Source organism: Ambystoma mexicanum, chromosome 14 (assembly GCF_040938575.1).
Source record: "Ambystoma mexicanum isolate Mex_15411 chromosome 14, UKY_AmexF1_1, whole genome shotgun sequence".
In the NCBI taxonomy this organism is placed as follows: Eukaryota; Metazoa; Chordata; class Amphibia; order Caudata; family Ambystomatidae; genus Ambystoma; species Ambystoma mexicanum.
The window spans coordinates 378,166,390-378,190,044 of NC_090940.1; the positions used below are offsets into that span (position 1 = coordinate 378,166,390).

The window sequence follows — 23,655 nt, forward strand, 5'->3', positions numbered from 1 at the left end:
GTGTTTAGTGTGTGTTAGGTGTGTAGCGCTTGCGTCGCCGGGGGTCTTCCCCATAGCCGCCTTGCCGGACGACCTTCCGAGGTCGGGGACCTGCGCTCGTCGGCTGTCTTTCGACGCCGTAATGCCCTCGCCGTCCGAAAGTACGGCGTCGCTGCCATCGCTGAAGGCGCCCTCCGCTGCCATGGCCTCCTGCCTGGCGTGGTGGGCCCAACGCTTTGTCGAACGGTCCTTAAGTGTCTTAGGTTTAAACCTACTACACGCTCTGCAGTTCGCTTCGGGGTGATCCCTCGGCAAGCAGAGATTGCACGTGGCGTGCCTGTCGACCCAAGGGTATTTGCGATTGCACTTGGGGCAGAATTGAAAAGGGGTACCCTCCATACGCACCTTAAGGCAGCGGGCTGCTAAGTGTAGGAATATATATAAATGTAACTATATATCAAGAGTGAAGAGTATGTACCACCCCCCACTCTCCCTACTTGTAAGGGCCGAGGCCAGCGGCCTACTAGGCCCGGGCCGAGGCCAGCGGCCTACCGAGGCCCAGATCCGTCGTGCAGCAGTCGACGGTCGATGACTTCTCCAGCCGTCGTCGAGGTTGAGGGTCGACGTTGGGGTGGGGAAGGGAATGAATAAGAATTAAAATTATAATAACAGCAAAAGTATGGCTAAGGCCAGGGAACTCCGCAAGATGCTTCCGACCAGTATGGCGGAAAAAAACAATCTGAGGATCCTACACGCGTGAGGGATCTTGGGTACAGTGGACGTCACACTAGGGATAGTATTACTGGCACGCCTGTGTCGACGCCCATTTTCGACTTTCGAAAAACAAACTGTAATACTCCGCAGCTTCCACTAGATGTCGGCCTATGCACAGCATGTGATCTAAGCAGATTCCACAAGCCTCAGAAATATATATATGGGAAAATGGGTGTGTGTCTGTTTGAAATGTTCAGCATACTTTTAAGCAGCCTTCAATGCTTACCCTTGCCATATGGCTCTTCGCAGCTGTAGTTCTGCCGTAGTTCTATGTAAACTTCAGCAGTTCACTGTTCCTAAACATTCCACACCATCAACATTCTAGCTGACATTAGCGGCACTCACTTTTGAAGTCATGCAGCTGACACAAAACGGTGCTTGTGTATGAATGTGGGTGACAGGAAACAGTGCATGTCTCTTCAATAGTGTCCGCAATGATGTTGTCCGTCACATCATGACAAATCCCTCATAATAATTACAGGAACTTCATTTCCCACAGAAGTTGACAAATGTATGCCATCTCAACAATACGAAGCTTACATGCTTCAGCTGTACACGTACAGGTACAGCAGCCCTAGGCATTACCATGCAAAGCACGGGTACACTGGCTAGTTACATATATTTGTTGAATTCATTTGCAATATAATTCCTTGTTGCTTTGATTCTTGTATAAGTGGGAGGGTTAGTTATCCCTTGGTTAGAGTGTCCACTTTAGTTTGTTTTAGGCAGTGAAATCCTCATCAGGGCAGGGATACTGAGGCATTTATTCAACCTGTTTTATTTAATAAAATGGCAAAAGTTGAAATCTCATTACAAAGTTGTCTGCCTCACATTTCTGACCGCTCACAGGAGGTGCGCCTGCTAAGCTTAACACTGCCTAAGGGACAGGGAAAGTGGGATCCCACTGGGGTGACTCCCCGCTTTGAGGACAGTCCATCCCTAAATAGGATATGTGTTCTCCTCTCGTCTAAAGAATACAATAGTTTTGTTGCTTACATGGGAAATGAATTGTATAAAGGCATACCACTTTCTTTCTCAATGGCTGTTAATGGTATGGATTCTGACCCTACTCAAACACCCGTCCATAGTCCGAACCAAGGAATGTGTGAAGCCCAAAAGCTCATTGGCTGACAAATAAAGCTTCAATCAGCAGAAGACCAAGAGAGACGCCTGCAGAGCTTCAAGAGAGACATCTCCTCCTTAAAAATGTGGCAAGTAGGAGACTGTGTACGCCATGTGTGGCGGACCCAACCAAGGAAAAGCCTGTGGAATGCTGACAGCCTTGCCTGAGGTGGAGCTGAGAAGGCCCAGCTAAGAATAGCAGCCCAAGCCATGTGACAGCAAGCAAGCCGAGTACCAGGCGACGCATATGAGCCGGAAGCCCCTTGGCAACAAGGTATGAGGAGACTGACCAGACCAGGTGGATTAAGCTTTTGGTTATAAACTTTAATTTAACAAAAAAATAAACCTTTCAGTCCTGATCTCTAATGGGGATTCCCTATCTAAACTAAAGCAACTCAGGTGCTCGTCAGGAAGTCAGTGAAAGTACAACTCAAAAGGCAGTGTCCCAGTCAAAAAAGCTCCTACACTATCCCCATCAGTACAAAAAACAAATACTAAAGACTCAGGAGAATGACTCCCTTTTTCTTTACTCTTGGCTGATCCGGTGTTGACAAAAGACAAAGGCAAAACGGTCCCCAGGACTAACTTCCAAGGGGGGTTGGTATACTTCTGGCGTTCTGCAGGAACTTCTGAATGGCGTATCCCTTTGCTGCTTCGGAATGACTGCCCTTCTTTGTATTGGGGCACTTACAAAGAATGCTGGTCTCTGCTTAAGCAGGGTCCTTTACCCACTTCGGCAGGATTATTCGCTGTCGGGCTATCCCGCTTTGTGTGTGCTGAAGTTTCCCTCTAGGAATAACTTGCCTACACTGCCACGATTCACGACGGTTTGGGTTGAGCACTTCTACAAGGGAGATTTCTCCCAGTAAGTTATTTACTTTAATAACTGTCTCTTGAAGCTTCCTGGCCCCTCTCAGGTTTGCTACAGAGCGGATTAACTGGGTTCTGAGATTTTATCTTAAATTCCTTTTGGGGTTACAGGGTCACTCTCTTTTCCAATATCGTTCTAGAGTTGGGCTTGCTCTCTCAGCTACTTGGTGTTGGCGGTTTGGGCAAAGGTCTCAGGCCACCAGATCTGCCAGTCACAGGTCATGACACCGCCACTGTGCTCCTTTGCCTACACAGCTCTATGGCAGTCTTTGCATGGCGGCTGCTGTGGAGTTGCCGGCCCTCATAGTCCGGCCATTACAGGTCACGCAACCACCACACCGGTTCCACTCTTTCTCTGCATTGGCCTCCGGCAGGTATGTGAGACACTTTCCTCAGGCCTCTCGGTTTTGGTTTCTCCTTTTCTCAACATGCCTCGCTGCAGACTCACTGTTTGGTTTCTGATTCCCGGACTGGTCTTGCGTTTGACCAATTGTTCCTTCTCTCAATCGGTCCTCGGATCTCCGGTTTAGCGTTTCATCTTATGCGACTAGTTTGGTTCTATTCTCCACTCTTTAATGGTTACTTCTTCACCTCTCAGAGCCGACACCCTATCGGCCAACAAGACTTCCTACTACAGTCGTCTTGGCCACATCTTCCTCCATCTTCGTTATTGAGATAGAGACCATTCTCCAGATATCGAGCTCCCTGTCCTTCCTTGCTGTTCAGTTTAAATAACAGGGACGGCCCCAGCGTAACATCAGTCCAACGGACAGCAGCTGATTGAGCCTTTGTCCTGCGCGATTGTAGCATTCTCTTCATCCCTGTACCTATGACATGAGGGTTGTTTGTTATTTTACAATAACAAATGGTTTCATATGTGAGCGTGTGTGACGGAAACTAGGGCATTAACACCAGCCTGCGGGTGTGGGAGTTTAAAGGGGATGGGTAAGGTCTATGATATGCCCAAGACTGACCTGAGTAGTAGTTGCGTCTTTTGGAAATAGCAGCAGCCAAGAAAATGTGATAACGGAATAATGCCTCATAAGGCATCCATTAGCCCTCAGTTTGAACTGTGAGCTATGTGCACCGAATGTGCAAAGCCCAAGGGGACAAACCCAATTGTGGTAAAACCCTGTGTCCTCAGCGAAGTTGGTAGCAATCCAAATGGTTCCTCTGAAGTGAAGGTATCCAGTGGGTGGAGAAGCAGAAGAACACTGTGTACTGCAGCTGGATGAGGAAACGGCAGACTGGAGAGCCGGTCAGACAGAAAATGAGTAGGAGCAAAAGGAGCAGGCAGAAAAAGCGGGAACGCAGGTAGCGTCCAGAGCAAGGCAGCAAAAGCAGCGAAATTAACTACGGGAGCATCAGAGCCAAGGAAAGGGAAGCAGTGCAGAGAACCCACTGTCTGTCCTCAGATAAATAGAGCCGGTCGGGTGCTCTCATCCCGTGAAACAACGCCATACAGAGCGTCCATCTTGGGAAGCACTGGAATACTGCTTGCAGTTCCAAATATGGCAAAAGCAGAGCACCATCTTATGGAAGTAAAGACCCCACGTGGATGTCTGTCAACACTGTTGCTAGAGCAACAATCAAGTAGAGGAATTCCGCACAGGCTGTGCCTCCCAAACGTGTCCTTATCCCCAGGAGAAAGGTCCTTCTCCATGAGATTGTGCCGCATGTTACCACCCCTCCAGGGGACGATTTGTGTATTTATTTATATAGCGCACAAAACCCATAGATATCTAGGCGTTTATGCTCAAGACATTGGTTACAGTGCTTCAGGTTACAGAAATGAAGCTTAGGAAGTGATTACATCAAAGAAGCGTACAGGGGTAATTACATCACAAGCAAAGAGCAAAAAAAGAGTTCAGGGTGAGTATATTCATGGACCCTAACCCCATGTTGCAAGGCGCAAATGCAAAGTCAATCAAATGGGCACATTCATGAAGCCTACCCCATGTTGCAGGGCGGCTGCGAAACAGAAATGCAAGAGTCAATCAAATGGTCATATTCATCGAGCCTACCCCATGTTGCAAGGCGGCTGCGACACAGAAATGCAAAGTCAAACAAACGGGCACATTCATGGAGTCTATCCCATGTTGCAAGGGGGCTGCGACACAGAGATGCAAAGTCAAACAGATGGGCACATTCATGGAGCCTACCCCATGTTACAGGGCTGCTGTGACTCAGAAATGCGGAGGGTCAAGTTAAATGGCACATTCAGGCATATAGCAAGGTGGGGGGACAGCGTCTCACCCTGGAGCGCCCTGGCAGCGGACAGGAAACAGACAGGGGCCTTTGTTGTGGGTCTTAGGTGGTGCCGGCTCCCACCTCCCGGTTGGATTGGTTTAACAAGCCATTTCCAACGAATGGGAGGTGGAGCAGACCAGGCCAGGCAAAACAGGCAGGTGACAATGGATGCAGCCATGTTGGAAAGCCCATACAAAGGGGCAGAGGCTATAAGATGCCAAAGAGGTTTGGCAAAAGTCAAGGAAAAACATAGAAAGGACACACATTGCCCAACAGGAGGGATCCTCAACATGCAGTTTTCAAGGATGATAAATTTAAAAGCACTTTCATTTTTTTCGAGAATGATGCCTGCAATGTCATGTGCACTCGGATTAAGTTCCAGCTGACCCCAGATACAGCTGTGAACTGCAGTAGAGCAGGGTGAGGCAGTAGGAAGCCACCAGCATTGTCAGGACAAAGAAATTAAGTGATGCGGTTAGCGGCCTTACACCCCTAGACTCATGGAAGGGTGCCCCCCTGAGGAGAAGTGACGCCATCTGAAGGGTTGTCAAAGCCCGCCATGGAAAGGCACAAGCTATACTCAGTGCGGGGAACCCAGGAGACACTGATGAACCTGCGACAATGACGCTGAACACCCACAACCTCCTGAGGAGCACGGCAAGGAGAAAAGGGTACACAGGGGAACCAGGGAGGCAAGGCAAGGTGAGAGCCAGCAGAACCCAAGGCGGGGTGGGAGCGGAAAAGCCACAAAGCGGGGTAAAAGCAGCAAAACCCTAAGGCAGGCTGACAGCAGCAAAGCCACGGGTAGGATGAGAGCCACAAAACCCCAGGGTGGGGCGAAATCAACCAGAGCCCAAGGTGGGGTGCAAGCAGTCAGATCCCCTAGGCAGGGAGAGGGAGAGATAAAACCCCAAGATCGGGTGAAAAGAACAAGGGTCCAGGGTGGGCTGAGAGAAACCACATGCGAAGGTGTTGTTTGAAACCCAAGACGGGAATAGAACCGAAAGTACCTTAGTGCAGCAAACCCCACGAGATACAGTGTGGACAACATAAAGAAGATACCTGCCATGGACTTAGGAAACAGGGGGTTCTTCCAGGGTGGACGGTGACTGGAACGGAGAACGTACTTTCATTCAAAGAGACTGAACATGGACTTGATGTCTTTTTGAAATGTGCAGTGAAGAAAAAAACTCCTTTCTGAGACAGAGACAACAGTGGGGTCAGAAACTCACCACAATGCTATAATTTGGGCAGGAGGCCCTAATTGTACCTTTGATTAAGTTCGTATTTTTTTTTTTAGGTTTGACGTGGTAAGGGCAGATCAGGTAGGGCTAGGTTTCTGGACAACAGACCAAGGTTTAGTTGTAGGACATCCTGACAAGCACTCTTTTGACTACTTTCTTTTCTTAAGCATAGGGCAAAGAAAATATAGGACGAGCTAGTATATTTTTGGTGTTCAAATAAAGAACCTTGTTATTCAACATGCCCCCCTGGTCCGTCTCCTGATTCAGACTTACAACAATGACAATCATGGAAAATAGAACAGGGAGTGAGTCCCTTTTCTATTTCCATAGTGGCCATCAGGAAGGAGCGGGGGCTGTAGACTAGCGCAAGTGGATAAGTCTGCTGGTAAGAAGGGTTGCAGGATTCATCGGGGAAACCAGGTGGCGCAAGGAAAGACGAAAGGGGGAAAAGAGCAAAGGGAAAAAGAGAAAGGGGCCTGGGGTGTCAGGTACAACAAAATAAATGGGGGGGACCCGGGGAGGGACACAGTTGGCAGAGAGGATGCAGGCGATTACTGATGTATTCCACCCGTGTTCACGTTCACCCGATTTGCCAGATACTATCTGGGTGTTAATTAAAAATTACCCAATCACTGCAAGTCTCTCATATGTGAAACATCAGGAGGTGTGCAGAGACTATCAGTAGGAGGTGGAGAGAGATTTGGAGGATGTGGTAGAGGACCATCATAAGGTGGTGCAGAATGATTTGGAGAACAGGCTCGAAGAACATCAAGAGAGGGAGAACCTAGCCAGACAGATTAGGAAGGTACAAAGGACTGGAATATGGATAAGACCCTGACCCAAAGGGATCAATTCCATGGCGGGAGAAGGAATGACCACAAGGCTGGGTGGCAAGGAGTAGCACAGCCAAAGAAATAGTGAGGTGGTGAAGGAGGCATTGTTCAGGACCCAAAACAAGGGAGGAGACAGATGACCTCATGCCCACTCAGACACTAAGAAGAAAGGGTGCAAAAAAAACTTAGACCCAGTGCTAGGGAGAATTTTCATTTCTGTGCTATTTCCCTTCAAACCTAGAGACCCCCCCAGCTCTTTTGCTGTACTTGGGACTTTTAATTTTAACACCTTGGATTTCTCATAAAGTTTAAATACCTTTCCTTGTGTGAACTACTGTTCCCAAGAATAGTAAAGTGAAATTGACTTTACTCATCTTTTCTCTTTGTAGTTCCAGCATACACCATGTTATGTGGAGTGCTCGGGGGTACCTAGTAGCCCCTTATCCTACTTTCTCATGTAACATTTGTATGGTACCCTCACTACTTTAAATGGCTGTTGGCAGTGGTTTAATTTTTCCTACCATTGTGCTTTTCTACCGCAGTCTGAACCCTCAGCTGCAGTACAGCACCCATAGGTGTCCATTTTGTCAAAATGGCCCCCATCTTCTTTTTTTGCCATTTTCTGTTTGTGAGGTCTTTTTACTCTGTGCGTTGAGACAGGTTTGATCCCTTTGTTTGTCTTGGCTTTGGCGGGCTTCAGCCCTAAAGGCCGCCCCTGGCTCCAGTATGTTTGGAAGGATAGGATGTGAGGGAGGGTCCCGAAACTCCCATCTTTTGTCTCTAGGAATGCCTGAATGCAATTAGTCCAGATTGGCTGGCTGGCTGTCCTTTCAGGACAGCCACCCTGCTGTGTGATTGACAGACGAGGCTGTTCATGACTCATACTTGCCAACCCTACCGATTTAGGCGGTAGGATACCGCTTTTTAAGCAGTCCTACTGACTACCGATTTAGTGGCAACAAATACTGATTAAAAAAAATATATATATATATTTTTTCTTTTGTTTTGTTTTTGGCCTGGATTTAGCAGCCTGTTCAGCCATGGTTGCAGGGTGCACAAGTACACAGAATCCGAGGAACGTTCTTCAGTGGGGATGTGTCCAAGCTGCTGCTTTTATAATGGCAGGGCCATTTTAAGCACTTTTGGGGCCCTGGGCACAGACATCTTTGGGCCCCCCCTCCACCAAACCAAAGGAATTAAGTGATAAAGAATATCTGCCATCACCCCTCACCCCGCCACAATCACAACCAATACGTTGATATGCTGCCTCACATCATTAAAAATAGGGATGTTTACTCCCTTTAAGTCCCCTTACCCTCTCCATTCTTGCTTTAATCAGAATGATAAACAAGTACCATTTGAAGGCCAATATTATCAGTCTATGAAGAGGTTACTTCTGTTCTAGCATAGATTCAGGAGACTTTTTAATGCAGGACTGTAGGTAACCCACAATAGACAGAACTGACATGTGCTGCCTCTCATAATGCAAACATGCTCAAGCATGGATAGAGGAGAACAATTGGTAGGAAGGAGAAAGCTACACATAGCATTGCGTTGATAGTGGTTGAAGATTAGACGCTACCAGGATGGTGTCTGTATCCAGACAGATTAGAAGTGGGACATTGTTTTCAAATAGTGTTGTCATTAGAGATCAAAGCAACACATGCCTGTAGTGTGCAATTTATCAATCCTCACTATTATAGTGTAAGCAACACTGTAGCCAGTGAAACTATGAGTGAGGCTTTTTTGAAGATCATACCCTGAAAAGGAAATCACTCTGCAGGGCTCACAATTTTGAAAGGTTTAGGGACTGGCAATTTCGAGAGGCCAGGCAATACAACATTAAATTAGATGCCAGCATTGCACACACTGGTTAGGGGGTGAATCTGGGATTTGTGCCAACTCTGCAATTTCTGCATTTGAACCCTTTCATTACCAGTTCTTACCATGAACTAAAATAATCTAATTTTATAAAACTGACTTGGAAAGTACACCAATCACATTACCAAACATGACCATTTTAAAAAACAAAATATTATAGAAGGGTGTAACACAGAATGATTTTAGCTTCATTCTTCCATCTCAAGAGAAGTTTATAAGTACCGGCATTCCAATCAGCGTGATTTAACAGATTTGATCTGGGTTGGTCTTTTGTATTTTAAAGCTTTACATAGTTCCAAAACGCTGGCTTGAGAAATTGTCATTTATTTATAAATGTGCAGAAAAACCTTTGATGTTTACAAAAATGCAAAGTGTTGTTTGTGCCAAACGAGCAGACTTTAAAATATGCTTGCCCGAGTCCTGTACCATTGGTCTGCTCCCTTCTCTCTACCACCCCTTCCACTCAAATAGCCTACATAAGAAGAAAAATCATGTAATGGGCTAAAAGATGCCACCAGCATGCGAGGAGGCAAACTTCACAGAAGACAGCACAGTAATGTATGAGATATTAGATGATTTGACCAGGATCACTGCATTGTCTGCTGGCAAAGCCAGGATACAAGCATGAACGCTTTGGTTCCAAATGTGGATACTTATTCATCTCTTGGACTAACAGTTTATTCTCATTGTTGGAGGTGATTGCCTAGGTTTTACAAAACCCCATCTGAACAAACCAATTTCTAGACCTTCATCATAAGGATGACATGTTCGTTTTTATAGCAACCCCTATCTGGGGCAGGTACATTGCTGATAATATCACCTGTTGTGGTGCAAGACCAAGTACATACGCAGGCAGGAAAGCCTTACAGGAATGTGCTATTCTAATCTTGCATAGGAACACATATCTCTGCAATGGGTGCTTAACACACTGAGCTAACTTCTGAACCATTGTGGCACTCAATTTACCAATATGCATTTCAAATTTGGCTATTGCACATGATCAACATAATTCCAACAGGAATGAAAGAATGCTATAAGCAGTTGTGCCGCAAGGAACACACAAACTATATATACCACAGTGAACACAGAAAGCATTACATGATGAATTGATCGAGGCAGAATGTACTTGCCAAAACAGACAGGCAATAGGTTTAGAGCCTCAGCACCATGCCATAAAATATCCTCAAGTGTGTTATTTAAGTCAGGTGAACAAAGGAATCTTACTTCTTTAGATCAGGCAGCTTTGTGGGGGCCCCTCCAAGGTGGGGGCACTGGGCAAGTGCCCCTTTTTCCCTCCCATAAAAACATCTCTGTATAATGGTGTTTTCTTACTGGCAGCAGTTATCAGACCAGTGCGCCAGTGCAACCTCCCCAGACTGTCAGAGGCGCCCGTGAGATCCACTCCAGCACTTCTGGATAGCAACAGCCACATGGTTCACCATACCTCAGCTCCCCGGTGCCAGTCATCTACATGCTGGGGCGAGCCGCTGAAGCAATGGCGAGCCACTCCTTTGAATGAGTTCTGGCAGGTGTGAGCTTGCGCCAGGAGCCTGGGGAAACCGCACATTTCAGCTCCGTCCTGCGCGAGACTCGCCACTTCCACCCGCCTGCAAGTGAAATATGCTATTTCTTCAGCGTAGCTGCACAACGCAGTGCCCCTCTCTCCGGCACCTGATGAATGGGAGAGATCTACTTAAAAGGCAAGGGTTTTGAGGCTACAGGCAGAGTCGACCACTGGGAGAAACACCAGACGAAGAAAACGTTAACAAAGCTTGCTGCAACCTCCTGGAGCTTTGAATTGCCCGGTGAAGCCCTGCTGCTATGCTGATCTCCTTTTTCAACTCAACAGAGAAGCTCCCGATGGAGCGATTTCTCCCCTTGGGTTAGTGGGACCAACTAACCCTGAGATGAACTCCACTGGACCACCATCCCCGACTTGCTGTGCCTCTGTTGCCGCGAGAGCCCAATGCCCAGGATCGAGTGTCTGTTGTAGAGTGCAACGTCTGCCGCAGAACAAATCCCACTAGAAGCTCCAGGAGCCTCCTAAGGACCTTACATAAGCAGGACCTCCAGATCCAGAGTCCCTTCACCAGTGTGCAGGTCCGGGAGATTGAAGCAACTCCAACCGGTGTCCGTGATCCGCATCAGTGCGGTTTGCTAAGCGATGAAACCGCAAAGTGCAGCTGAACCGAAAAGACCCTGTAGCTGCCGACGACCTTCCAGAGTACTGCCCCAGGAGCCTTTCAGACGTCCTCCCTCTTGCCCCCACGACGGAGGCTCAGGAACCAAGGTCTGCATCACTGTAACAAGATGGAATACAGCTGGAGCACTCTTCTTCTAACCAGAGGTACTGTTTAGGCTTGGGCTACTTACCTTATTGCCTTTAGGTACACTTTTCTCACTGGGGAATTGCATTGACTTGCCTTTTTCGAGTTGATTTCAGCTCATTCCTCACAAGTTTAACAGGTTGTGACCATTCAAATGATTGGGCTTCATTATAAGTTTGGCGGTAGCCTTGCCGGTAAAACCGGCAGGCTGCCGCCAAACTTGCAAATTCTTCCAGCACCCGGGATTAGGAAATTACCGGGTCATTACAGCCCCGCTGGACCCGGTAATTGCCCATTTGCGGGTGCCACAATAAAATGCTCCCCATTCTCACTTGAGCCCCATAGGGCTCAATGGGAATGGGGAGGTCAGATGCACCGGCACCATTCTGAATGGTGCCAGTGCATCCGATATGCTCCGCTCGCGGGTGCCGGAGCGCCCGGCAGGCCAATCCTGCTGAGCGGAAAGGCACCCATGAGCAAAACTCGTAGTTTGCCGGTCCGATAACGGTACCGGAAAGCTTACCGGTACCTTTGTTACCGGACCGGCAAACTTATAATGAGGCCCATTGTTTTTAACTCTCTAACTTTGTGCAAGACTTTTATCCAAGAAGTGCATCAGATCCAAAGACTGTTCAAATGACTTTGGCTGTCCTGGCTCCCTAAAGGTACTTTTCTTAATCCATTGACTTTGATATTGCTTGTCCCTCATTGTTTGTGGCTTGTTGAACACTGTTACTGCTGGGAAAGGCTTATCTAGACTTCATTGGAGGATTCAGTTTTCCTCACATTTTCTGAGAAGCTGTTCTAACCTTTTTACTTCCCTTAACCTTTCCTTTCTACAACTCTGAATCTGCAAAGTATGCTGGTGTAATATATAAATGCAAATGCTATCCTTGTGACTGAAGTCACCTCCGGGTGAGAAGTGTATGAAGCATATACAAAAATGATTCACTGTCTTGTTTGATTCTGAAAAGTATTTTCTAAGTTTATTCGTATTGTTACAACCTTTACTTTTTTAAAGTATGCTTATTTAAAACTGACGTTAAATAAATAACTATTTATTACTGAAACCCTGAGTGCAAGTGTTACTTGGCTACTTTTATTTACGGATTTCATTTGTACAGCTCTTATTTACCCCTCTTGAGATAGACATGGCTGCTCAGTCACACTACCAACTTCTGTAATACAGACCTATATCAAAAGGTGGGTTACCTACTACCAAGCAGATAAGTCTTGTGTAGTCTCACACAGTGTGACTGCACCAATTCTTACCTAGCACCCAGGACCAAAAAAAGAAGCTGGGAGGAAAACCGGAGAAAAGGTACAGGAAACATTTAAGCTGAGTCTGGAAAATGAGGAGAAACACTGCTAGTACCTGAAGCTAGTGGTGGAGACGGCAACAGTGTTTGCTGTCCCCGAACTGTTATCTTGCAACTGTAAGTGGCTTAGGGAGGAGTACCCCAACCCATGTGAACTGTGAAGGAGAAAGTTATATGGTGGAGGTTATTATTCTTAAGAAGACTGTTAAATAAAACCGGTTTAGCCTACTTTATATGTTCAGTCTGCGGATCGGCCTTGCTCCCCTTGACAACACCTAATCAGTTCTCACCAGTTATGACGTGTACCAATATAATACAAAACTTTGTTAGTATATGCTCACTGAGAATCACAGAAAATTCATTTCAATTTCAGATAAAAAAACGGGACTACTTCATTCTCACTTTACTAATTTTAACATTAAGAACTTTAAAACATGCCTCTAATTTATGCCACATTAATATAGTAGGAAGACCCTAACAGATTAAGAGCATGCATGAACGGTCCAAATGTTAAAATGCAACAATATGGAAGAAGTTACTTACCTGTAACTGTTGTTCTCCAGCGTGGGTCTGGCATGGATTCACATGTGCATGAATATTCCCGTCGTCCTTGGTAAAAGAAAAAATCAGTTTCAGTTTCATTTCTGAACTGTCTTTCTCCTAACAACCAATCACTGAGCTTTGGGTCATACTGCCCCCAGCCAATGATTTCCCTCCCTCTACCTAAGCCCCTCCTCTAGCAGCCATCTTCAGATTTGGTAGCACGTAAAGTGGCAGTAGGACCAAGAGATGAGCCGCAGAGGGATAGGCGGGAGGGTTCGCATGTGAATCCATGCTCGAGAACAACAGTAACAGGTAAGAAACTTGTTCCTTCTCCAGCATGGGGTCTGGCATGGATTCACATGCTCATGAATAAAGAATACATAGCAGTACACACATGCACAACCATGGTAGGTGGCAAAGCTTAACATAAGCATCTCTTACCTCCTCACCAGGCTCACCTTCAAGTGAACAGGTTGCGCAGCACTGCTTGGCCGACTCTGGACTCCTCCCTGGAATCCCAGTCGACACAATAGAATTTCGTGAAGGTGTGCGTCGACTTCCACGTAGCAGCATTACAGATGTCCAGCAGGGGCACACCATACAGGAACGCTGTTGTAGCAGCGATCGCCCTGGTGGAATGTGCTCTTGGATGGTCAGGCAGCGGTCGGTTTGCCAACCGGTGACAGTGGGTGATACAGCCGGAGAGCCATCTGGAATTGGAAGCCTTGGACAGGGCCTTCCTATGGTACACAGGACCGAAGTTCAAAAAGAGCTGAGAAGTTTTCCGGAAACTCTGTTAGGGCCAGATGAAACTTCAGCCCTCTAGCCACATCCAGCGAGTGCAAAGTCCTTTCAGCCGGTGATGAAGACGTCGGAAAAAACACAGGCAACACCAAGGGCGTGTTTAGATGAAATTCCGATGGCACCTTGGGCATGAAGGAGGGGTGCATCCGAAGCACCACCCTCTTCTTGTGGAAAGTCAGATAAGGTGATTTGGCCAACGACAGCAAATACTGAAGCACCTGACAGGCTTTTATCCTCAGAGGATCGATCTTCTGAGAACGGCACCAAATAGCGAATCTCTTGAGTCCATAGCATTTCAAAGTAGACAATGCTCCAGCCTTGGCGAGAACTTCATTGCCGTCCGCTAAGAGATCGTAGCCACCAAATTCTAGCACTGCAGGAGCCATGCCTTCAGGTTCAGGGACCCTGGATTGCGGTGAAGAAGGGGGCATCCTTCCCTGACGAGAAGATCTGCGACCACAGGCAGCTTGACTGGTGGGGAAACTGACATGCTGAGAAGGTCCGGGTACCAGATCAGCCTTTGCCACGCTGGGGCGACGAGGATCATCCGGCACTGGTACCGTCTTAGTTGACTGATGACGTGAAGTAACAATGGCAACAAAGGGAATGCATAGAGAAAGAGGCCTTCCCAAGGGAATGAGAATGTGTCCCCAATGCTCCCCTGCTGGGGAAACCTGCTGGCAAACATTGATCTGGGGATTGCCCCATTTGAGGAACAGGTTCTCCACTAGGTCCTGCCAAAATTCCAACTCGTGGCAAGAGCGAAGCGACTGTGTTGTTTACTCCTGCCAGATGAAATGGGATGAGGAACATCCTCTGGGCGACGGCTCAGTGCCATAAGTCCTGCGCCTCTTTGGAGAGCGCTGGGATCTGGTGCGGCCTGGTTTCCTGATGTAAAACATTGTGGTGGTATGGTCTGTGAAGTCCAGCACCACCTTGCCCTTGAGGGACGGCAGGTACGATTTGAGGGTCCAAAACACGGCCCGTAGGTCCAGAATGTTGATGTGCAACGTCTTCTCCTCCGGCAGCCACAGGCCTCTTCCGCAAAGACTTCCGGTGTGGCTCCACATCCTTCCAGGGAAGCGTCCGTCGTGACCGTCTCCTGGTGTGGTGGGGCCTGGAAATCCACGCCTCTGGTCAGATGTGAGCATGTGACCCACCAACTTATGGCCCAAAGGAACCCCTCATCGAGAGCAATCTTGTCCTCGAAGCTTCCTGACACCTGAATTCAGCTGGCGTCGAGGAACTCCTGCAGAGAGCGCATCCATAACATGTACCGTTGGATGAAATGAATGCATGATGATATTATGCCGAGCACTGAGTGGATGGCCTTCACCGTGGCGATTTTCAGAGCTAGCAGCTGTTGCACCTTGCCCAGCATGGCCGCTACTCTCTCCTCCGACAGGGTTGCCAAGCATGACACCTTGTTGAGCCGGGATCTCAGGAACAGCGCGTCCTGCGATGGAATCAAGCAGGACTTTGCATAATTCACTGAGACCCCTAGATCCGGCAGTAGGCGGACGTTGCTCGCTGTGTGGTCCACGACGATGTCTCTTGAACTGGCCGAATGAGCCAGTCCAAGTACGGGTAGACGTGAATCCCTTGCAGTCGTAGATGGGCCGCCACCGGCACCAGGCACTTGGTGAAGACTCTGGGCAGCGACTTCAGCCCAAAGGGAAGGGCCTTGAATTGGTAATGCTTCGACGACGCGCAGAAACTTGCGGTGTCCCTTGTGAATGGGGAAATACACATCCTCCAGATACAATAACAACAAAGTCTCCCTCTTGTCCGAGCACGTGTTTAAGAGTGACCATTTGGAACATCTGGGACTTTGTGTATTGGTTTAGTAGTTGCAGGTTGAGAATGGTCCTCCAGCCCCGGTCTTCTTTCGCACAAGGAAGTACCTTGAATACACTCCGGAGTCGCTTTGGAACTAGCTCTACCGCCCCCTTCTTTAGCATGGCCCGAACCTCCAGCAGCAGCTGTTGGACGTGGTTTTCCCGTCGGTCCACCAGTGGTATTTGGGGACACTTCCGTTGGAACTGTAGAGTGTGTCCGTGGGCGGGAGCGTCCAGCACCCAACGGTCGGTGGAGATGGTCTTCCACATGCTGATGAAGGCCACCAGCCGGCCTTCCACTGGGTGCAGGGGTGGGAGCCGATGTCCCAGCCAGTTCATTCTTGCTTGGCGGTCGACGGGCCACCTTGGGGTCCCTGGCGACGACAGCATCCTCCTCTGAAGGCCTTGGAGTGGCCCCTGTTAGTTTCCTGGGCCGAGGAGTGGGAGGTTAGCGGTAAGAAGAGGAGCCCCTGCCATAACGCTTCGAAGATAGGGGAGACTTGCCTCCTGAGGACCAAAAGGACAGCTGTCGCTGCTGTAGCGTGCCATGGGCATGTGCCATCTCTGTGTCTGCCTTGATCGCCTGTACATAGTCATCTACAGCCTTCCCGAAAAGATTGTCTCTGTCAAAGGGCATGTCCAAAACCATTGTCTGGACCTCCTGTCGAAAGTTGGTGGCCTTGAGCCAGCCATGGCGGCGAAGGCAAACGCTGTTGCCCATCTGGTGAAAACCCACGTCCGCGATGTCCATGGTCACTGCGATGGCGTGGTCCGACACCAGCTCGTCCTCTTGCAGAATCTCCAACGCCTCTGCCCTCTTATCATTGGGGAGGAAGTCCAGCAGAGGTGCGAGCTTGAACCACGGCTCCCAGTCGTAGCGCGCTACGATAGTGAGGGCCTTGGCGGCCTTGATGGTCGTCGCTGCAAAGGAGATAGCCCGCGTCCCCATTGCATCCAATTTCTTCCCCTCGCTGTCCAGAGGGGTGGATGCTGCCGAAGACGTAGAGCCCGACGACTTCTTCTTCTTCTTGGCCCTGCAGAAATCACCTCCCACAGATGACCAATACTTTCTGAATCCAGTTTGCATAATCCCCGTTACAACAGAATATTTAGCCTCTGTGATCTAGTCCTTGTTTGTTTCTGTCCTTTTCCTCTCTTCTCCCATCGTCATAGCAATTGGCTGAGGCAGTGTCCCTACCACCTGTATTGGAGTCTTTTCTTACTGCTTCCCCCTGCCTTCCTGTTAGTAATCCACAGCCATCCTGTACATCAAGCACCTAGGTAAGGACTTTACAGCCTATTTGGGGTCCTTTTTGGAGAGATTGGTGTGTTTTTTTGGTGTGATCTCCAATCCGTTTTTATGTGCTGGATTGCTTCTAGAGGGCACTACCTAGCTGGTCTAGCCATTTGGTTGTTTCTGTCCTTCACCTCTCCCCTCCCACTCTCCATTTCTTAAGACAAGCTCCTAGGGTAGCCTTGCTCAGGCAGACGAAGACCAAGGGCCAAGGTAAAGGGCACCTCCCTAGGGCACCATCTGTTTGGCCCAGAAGCCAAACAGATGGCAGCTTCCAGTAAGAGATGACTATTTGGTTGTGCAGCCAGTGCTGTATTTGTGATTTCATGACACTGTCGTATATTTACCCTATCTATAGTTTCATCACAGCTTTCACTCTTGCTATGTTTTATTTTGCCTCTTTGCTGAATTTAGCAGCTTTTTGCTTATTGCCACCATGTTAAATTCAGCTGCATTTTGAATATAGGCACTGTGTAGAATTTAGCCTCGCTTAGGAATCCCCCTTTCAAATCTAGCAGAGTTCTGAATTTTGCCACTGGATTAAATTCCGTTGCCTTGAGTATAGCCACCTTGTTAAATTTAGCTGCCTTTTTTCAGTATAGTCACTGCATATAATTTAGCTACTTTTTTGAGTGCAGCCACTGTGTACAATGTAGCTGCATTTTTTAGTACAGCCACTGTGTTAAAATTTAGCTGCATTTTGAACATAGCCATTGTGTTGATTTTAGCTGCCTTTTTTGTATAGGCAGTGTAGAATTTAGCCTCGCTTAGAAATCGCCCCCTTTTAAATCTAGCTGCCCTTTCAGTATAGCGTCAGTGTTAAATTTAGCTGCCTTGAGTATATCCAGTGTTGAATTTAGCTGCAATCTTTAGTATAGCCACTTTATGAAATTCAGCTGCATTTGAAATATAGCCACTGGGTTGATTTTAGCTGCCTTTTCTGAGTATAGACATTGTGTAGAATGTTGCTGCATTTTTTAGTATAGCCAGCTTTAAAATTCAGCTGCCTTGTTAGTTTAGTCACCATGTAGTATTCAGCCACACTTAAGCATTATAGCCTCTATGTAGAATTTAGCCTCGCTTAGAACCCAGCCCCATTTCAATCTAACTGCCTTTTGAGCACAGTCAATGTGCTAAATTACCATGTGCATTCTGAGTATAGCCAATGTTTTATATTTAGCTGCCTTTTGAGTATTGCCTCTGTGTAGAATTTAGGCACGCTTAGAACCCGCCCCATTTAAATCTAACTGCAGTTGGAGTATAGCCTCTGTGCTGCATTTTGAGTACCCATTGTGTTCTATTTAGCTGCCTTTGGCGTATATTTACTGTATAGAACTTAGCCTTGCTTTGAACTTGCCCCTTCTGAATCTAGCTGCATTTTGATTATAGCCCTGTTCTAAATACAGCTGCATTCTTCAGTATAGCCACCGTTTTATTTTTAGATGCATTTTGAGTATAGCCACTGAGCTAAATTCAGCTGTATTTCGAGTATAGCCACTGTGTAGAATTTAGTCGCTCTTTGAATTTGGCCCAATCTAAATTCAGCTGCATCTATGAAACGAAGAAACTAGCCAGGATACACAGGTACATATGACACTCGATGCTTTTGGAAGATAGTCGAAGGCAGGGCCAACCACCTGCATGCATCTGTTATCATACACTACTTTACGACACATCACACAACACCTCTGCCATAAGAATACATCTATCCTCCACAACAAAATTTCGGTCTAGCTGGACACATAATGAGTCTCCTGCACTTGCATACTCTCCAGATTATCTCACAGCAGTCATCCACATGTCAGCTCGACATCGCTAGCTAGCAGGGACTTGGCCACCCCCACCCACCTTTGTATTGGCTAAAATGCACACATGCATTCTAAATGCCTCTGACAAATTTCCCATACCTAGGACTTAGGTTCCCAAGGGCATTCACCTACAGCGTTTTGAGGCCATACCAATCGGAAAAGGCGCTATACAACTGACAATTCCATTACATATGAATGTCAAACCTTTTTCTTGATGACTCAAAGAGAGCAAGAATCCTGTAGTTTGAAAGGAGGTTTTGACTGCCTCTTTAGTATCAGAATTGTAACATTTTCCTTTAAGGAAGAGTGTGTGAGTGTATGACACAACCCCTTTAACACACATCAAATATTGGCTCCATAATAGATGGTCATTTGGTTGTATTCTGCTTGATCATAAGTGCTGATATTGTAACTAGGCCTTGGGCCCGAGAAGCATTAGAGGACTTCTTGAGGCATATTATCACAGCCTTGGATAGTGCTGTGAACATTTGTAAAGTATCCTCATGCACATTGTTACCTTTCTATGACCAAGCAGAGGGGATAGTTCTTTTGCAGAGCTAACTCCATATACTTTGAGAAACTAAACAGGCTCCTCATTTCTTTATTGTTCCTATTTCTCTAGACATGCTTTTCCAGCGAGGGAAGGTTTATTTCCCAAAACAACTTGGACTACTTATTTCATTGCAGCCAATATATGTAGAGAAACCAAATCATATAGTACCTGTTCATTACTTTCCTGAAAGTGAACATGCTCCTCCTTTGCATCTCGTAGCTCCATCTCCAATCTTCCTTTGTTTATCTGAAATACCTTTAATGTTGTTCTGGCCTAATAAAATACAAAATAACATTTCTGTAAATGGGACCCTTAATTCTGATTTATATGATTGTACTTTTCCACAATAATATGGAATTTACACTCTCGATTAAAGGGATGACTTATCAACTTTATATTTTTATATACTAAATCCACTTGATAAATATGAAATCATATTTTCAGTTTTGTCCAACCTTAACCCAGCTGCAGTTACCTTAAATGAATACAACATATTGTGTCGAGTAGTGCAGACAAATGTAGCAAGGGTGACAATATCATAAATATGGCAAATTTAGACAATGGAAAGACTTTGATTCCCTTCTCTCACTGCCACTTTCAAAGAGTATATGTTCCCACAGACTGGCATTACCTTTAGTGCTACAATCAAATAACTCTGGTATTCTAAGTCTAAACACACCCTAAAAGTTACTAATATTTAGAAGCATGCATCACCTTAGAGAAAGATTAGAAACTTGTGCCTCATCAGTTTGGAAAACAGAAAATCACAACACTCCTCAGTCTGCCAGCCCACCCCCTCTTGTATATATGTCCCATGTTTGCCTCAATCTTAAGCAAAGAATATGCAACTAAACTATAATGAGTACCCTAGCTGTAGCTGCGTTTGAGAAGGTGGAAATGATTAATGTAAATGAATGTTGAAACAAAGATTGCCAGAGTTCCTGTACTCCATTCTCAATAGATGGGAATTGTCCACAAACATCACGTAAACAAATTGTGAACACACAAAATGACCATCACCAGCCCTAGAACTGACATCGGTTATCCGCAGCGTAATGGATGTAATTGCATGTATAGAGGTGCAAAAGACATCTCCACAAATGTCGAATATATAGACGTTTCTAGAAAGTCATGCAATCCAAAGAAATGCTAACTCAAAGTGCAATCCTCAGGGAATGGGGAGAGAATACCCGAGGATGAGACATGGTATCCCCCTTTTCTGACATTCTCCTACCAGACATCCTCTCAGCCTTCATGGGCTATTGTAAGCCCCAAAACACCCCGTCCCCACAACATCATCCAAGTACGGAGACGATGAAGAGAGAGCAAGGAGTCATGCATGCTTTCTACGGGAAAAACACCATTATAGTACTGGGTAGAGGAAGAGGCAAGCCTGGAGGCTCCGTGAGAGAAAGCTGGAAGGCGTGCTAGTCCCTTGTGAAGCAAACAGAATAAATTGCTTCTTCCCCTGGGCCAGCAAGCCGGCCTGGGAGTGTCTGAGGGGCAGGTGGTGAGACCCTGACCTCAGAACGATGAACCTTCAAAGCTGAGCTCAACCAGAGTCTGAATGCAAAAAAGGCCCGGTTTGTGAAAGCACAAGCAAATACAAAGTGTCAAAATCAGTGCAAGTGGCGAGAGACGCGCTCGCTGAAGTATGAACTACTACCGCAAAATATACAAGAGAGAGAAAGCACAACAATGAAGAGATACTAAGTAACAGAGCGTTCAAGTGTCTGTTTACACGTTCTCGAAAGCCACTGTTTGAATGAAAGAAGCTTCCTAAAGTGAAGGCAAGCTGAAAAGTGAGCAAAATAGAGATCTTAAAAAGGTGAGCTATGCAACAAGGGAAAAGTGAGCAAAATCCCCAAGAAGAGGTGCAAGAAAGAAAGCAAAGTGGAAAACTATTAAGAATTGAAAGTTGGAACAAAGTGAGAGATTTTAAGTTGTCAAGAGGGGATGAAGCTAAGCCACAGGTCCCGGGTTGCGTGACCTGTAACAGGTGAACCGTGCAGTCTGACAACTGCGCCACGACCGAAGGAGACCTCGCCAAATAAGTGAACTATGTAACAAGAGAGAGAGCTGTGTGAAATATGGGGAAGGGAACATCCAAAGAAATAAGTTGGACTGTTATAAGCTGAACTTTGAATTTCAGGATTTGATGAGAAAGTAGAACACATTGCGAAAAGTGAACTTTGTGAAACCATTTAAAAGGTGAACTTTGGGAAACTAAGAGGAGTTGATCCAAAGGGGCTTTAAGTCTGGGGAAAAGGAAACCCAGAAAAGCCCACAAGGGACTATTGTGAACTTTTTGAACTCGATACAACCCTTTGGTAAACATGAGTGTCTTAAACTTGGTGAAGGGAGCTGTGGAAAAGCTCCAGTACCCGCATGTCTTACTTTTTGCACACTATTGAGTTTGTCCAGTGCCCTGCACACTGGTATTCTATAGAAGTGAGGTCAGGCATAGGATTGACACAGACAGCCTTTTTGTTTTGACTGACTTACTTCGACTACCCTTTTATTTTACTTTATGTTTAAGACTACTCCCACCTTAGAGTTAGGCTAAGTTAGGCACTATACCAAACCTTCTAACCAAATAAAGGTTTTGGAAACTGTATAATTTGTGTCTGTGTCCATCTCTTCATCCCATTCCTGCCTCACACTACCCTCACTGTGCCAACAGTTAGTCTAGAAACAACCCTAACCAAGTATAGTAGGTATATTATGTTGGCCGGAAACCAATCGCATCGTATGACCAACATCGCAAACACAGAATCGTCAGTATAACAAGTATTACAGCAGGGCGTCCATTTTGTGTAAACATCCGCCATCTTGCTTTTTTCCTTTCTGTCAAATGCTTTGCAAAATGTATTTTATTCTGAAAGCTCATACACGGTGCGAGGCCACAGCTGCATGTTGAAAGAGCAAACCCAGACTGGAATGCCAAACAGTACAGAAATACATTGTTTTCCTCTCTCACAAAGTCCTTGGAGGCAAGCAGAAACAACATTTAATCAGCGGCCTAGGTGCCGGCCTGTCTCACTAAAGCTGTAGCAAAAAGGCAGTTAAAGCATGAATTATACTCTTCTAGCGGTCCACCTTCGCGGATCTTCCTTAGAACAGGTTGACCCCTAGTTCACGAATAGAAACTGGTAGATAACCTGCTTTGGAATGTGTCTCTCTCGCGAACATGATATCCTTGTTGAACAAGTGCTTTATGTTCTCTATAACAAAGAACTATGTCTGCAACTGTTGCTAAATATAATAGAGGAGTAATAGACTCGTAAGAGTAAGAAACTCGTCATAATGTGTCATAATTGTCAGAATTGTCAATCACTGAACCCTAGCTCAAGAAGATACATTATGGTGGGTTTTGATGTGCCTTATAAGATTACATGTTTGTATATATGTTACTGTTTGTCAGATGTTCGTGCTCTTGCGTCCCACGGGGTCTGGGTGACACACGTTGCGAGACGTTAGACCCAGTCGGCCGACTGAGCATACTTTGCAATAAACCAAAGTACTTAGAAAATCGAACCTCGTGTCTGTCTTATCACTAGTATTGTGATAGATTGTGCCTTAGTTTCTATATGCGCAGGGTCTTCAGGGCCTAGCAGGCAGGTGCTTGTCACATTGAAGTGGCAAGTCCTATTGCCTCTTTAAGGGAACAGAATATGAACAGTGATGCTGCAGATCCAGCCATGTCTGCATGTTAAGCTCCCTTAACAGGGGTACATAAATTCTATATGAAACCACAGGGGGTGGAAAGCAGGAGCTGAATTAGGACACAAAACCTCCCACACTCATACTGGCAAGATCTACACACTCTTACAAGACCAGTTAAGCTAAATGAGCCCACCATGATGGCAGGGACAGGGCTCGGAAAGCAGACAGAGGACCACTCGTGGGGAAAGACTAACCAAACCAAAGTCCAACATCATAACTGTAAGACATCCACAGGACTGGGCCCCACCAGCCAATCTCCATGCCAGCTACATAAGAAGACAGACCTATGTTCCCTTAAGGCACAGAGAGCGAGAGACTGGAAGTTGGGGTCAAGACCCTATAAAAGGATCAGCCTATGGAAGAAGGATGTGTGATTCCAGCGAAGAAGCTCATTTGGAGACAGCTGGAGAAGAGTGAAGAAGGAGCTGAAGCAGGGGACAAGAGACCGGAGGAGGTGGTGGTGGAAGGAGCTAAAAAGGAGGTGTAAAGA

At 46.5% G+C, this 23,655-nt stretch overlaps 1 protein-coding gene across 2 annotated transcripts in view; it reads right to left on the minus strand.

The window, feature by feature from the left end:
- MIA2 (MIA SH3 domain ER export factor 2) overlaps positions 1 to 23,655 on the minus strand; it is a 2,742,135-nt gene that overhangs the window by 1,485,027 nt on the left and 1,233,453 nt on the right. For both annotated transcript variants that reach the window (XM_069637493.1, XM_069637494.1), the window contains exon 13: positions 19,608 to 19,712. In XM_069637493.1, the coding sequence (XP_069493594.1) occupies positions 19,608 to 19,712 (105 nt within the window). The remainder of the gene's footprint in view (positions 1 to 19,607; positions 19,713 to 23,655) is intronic.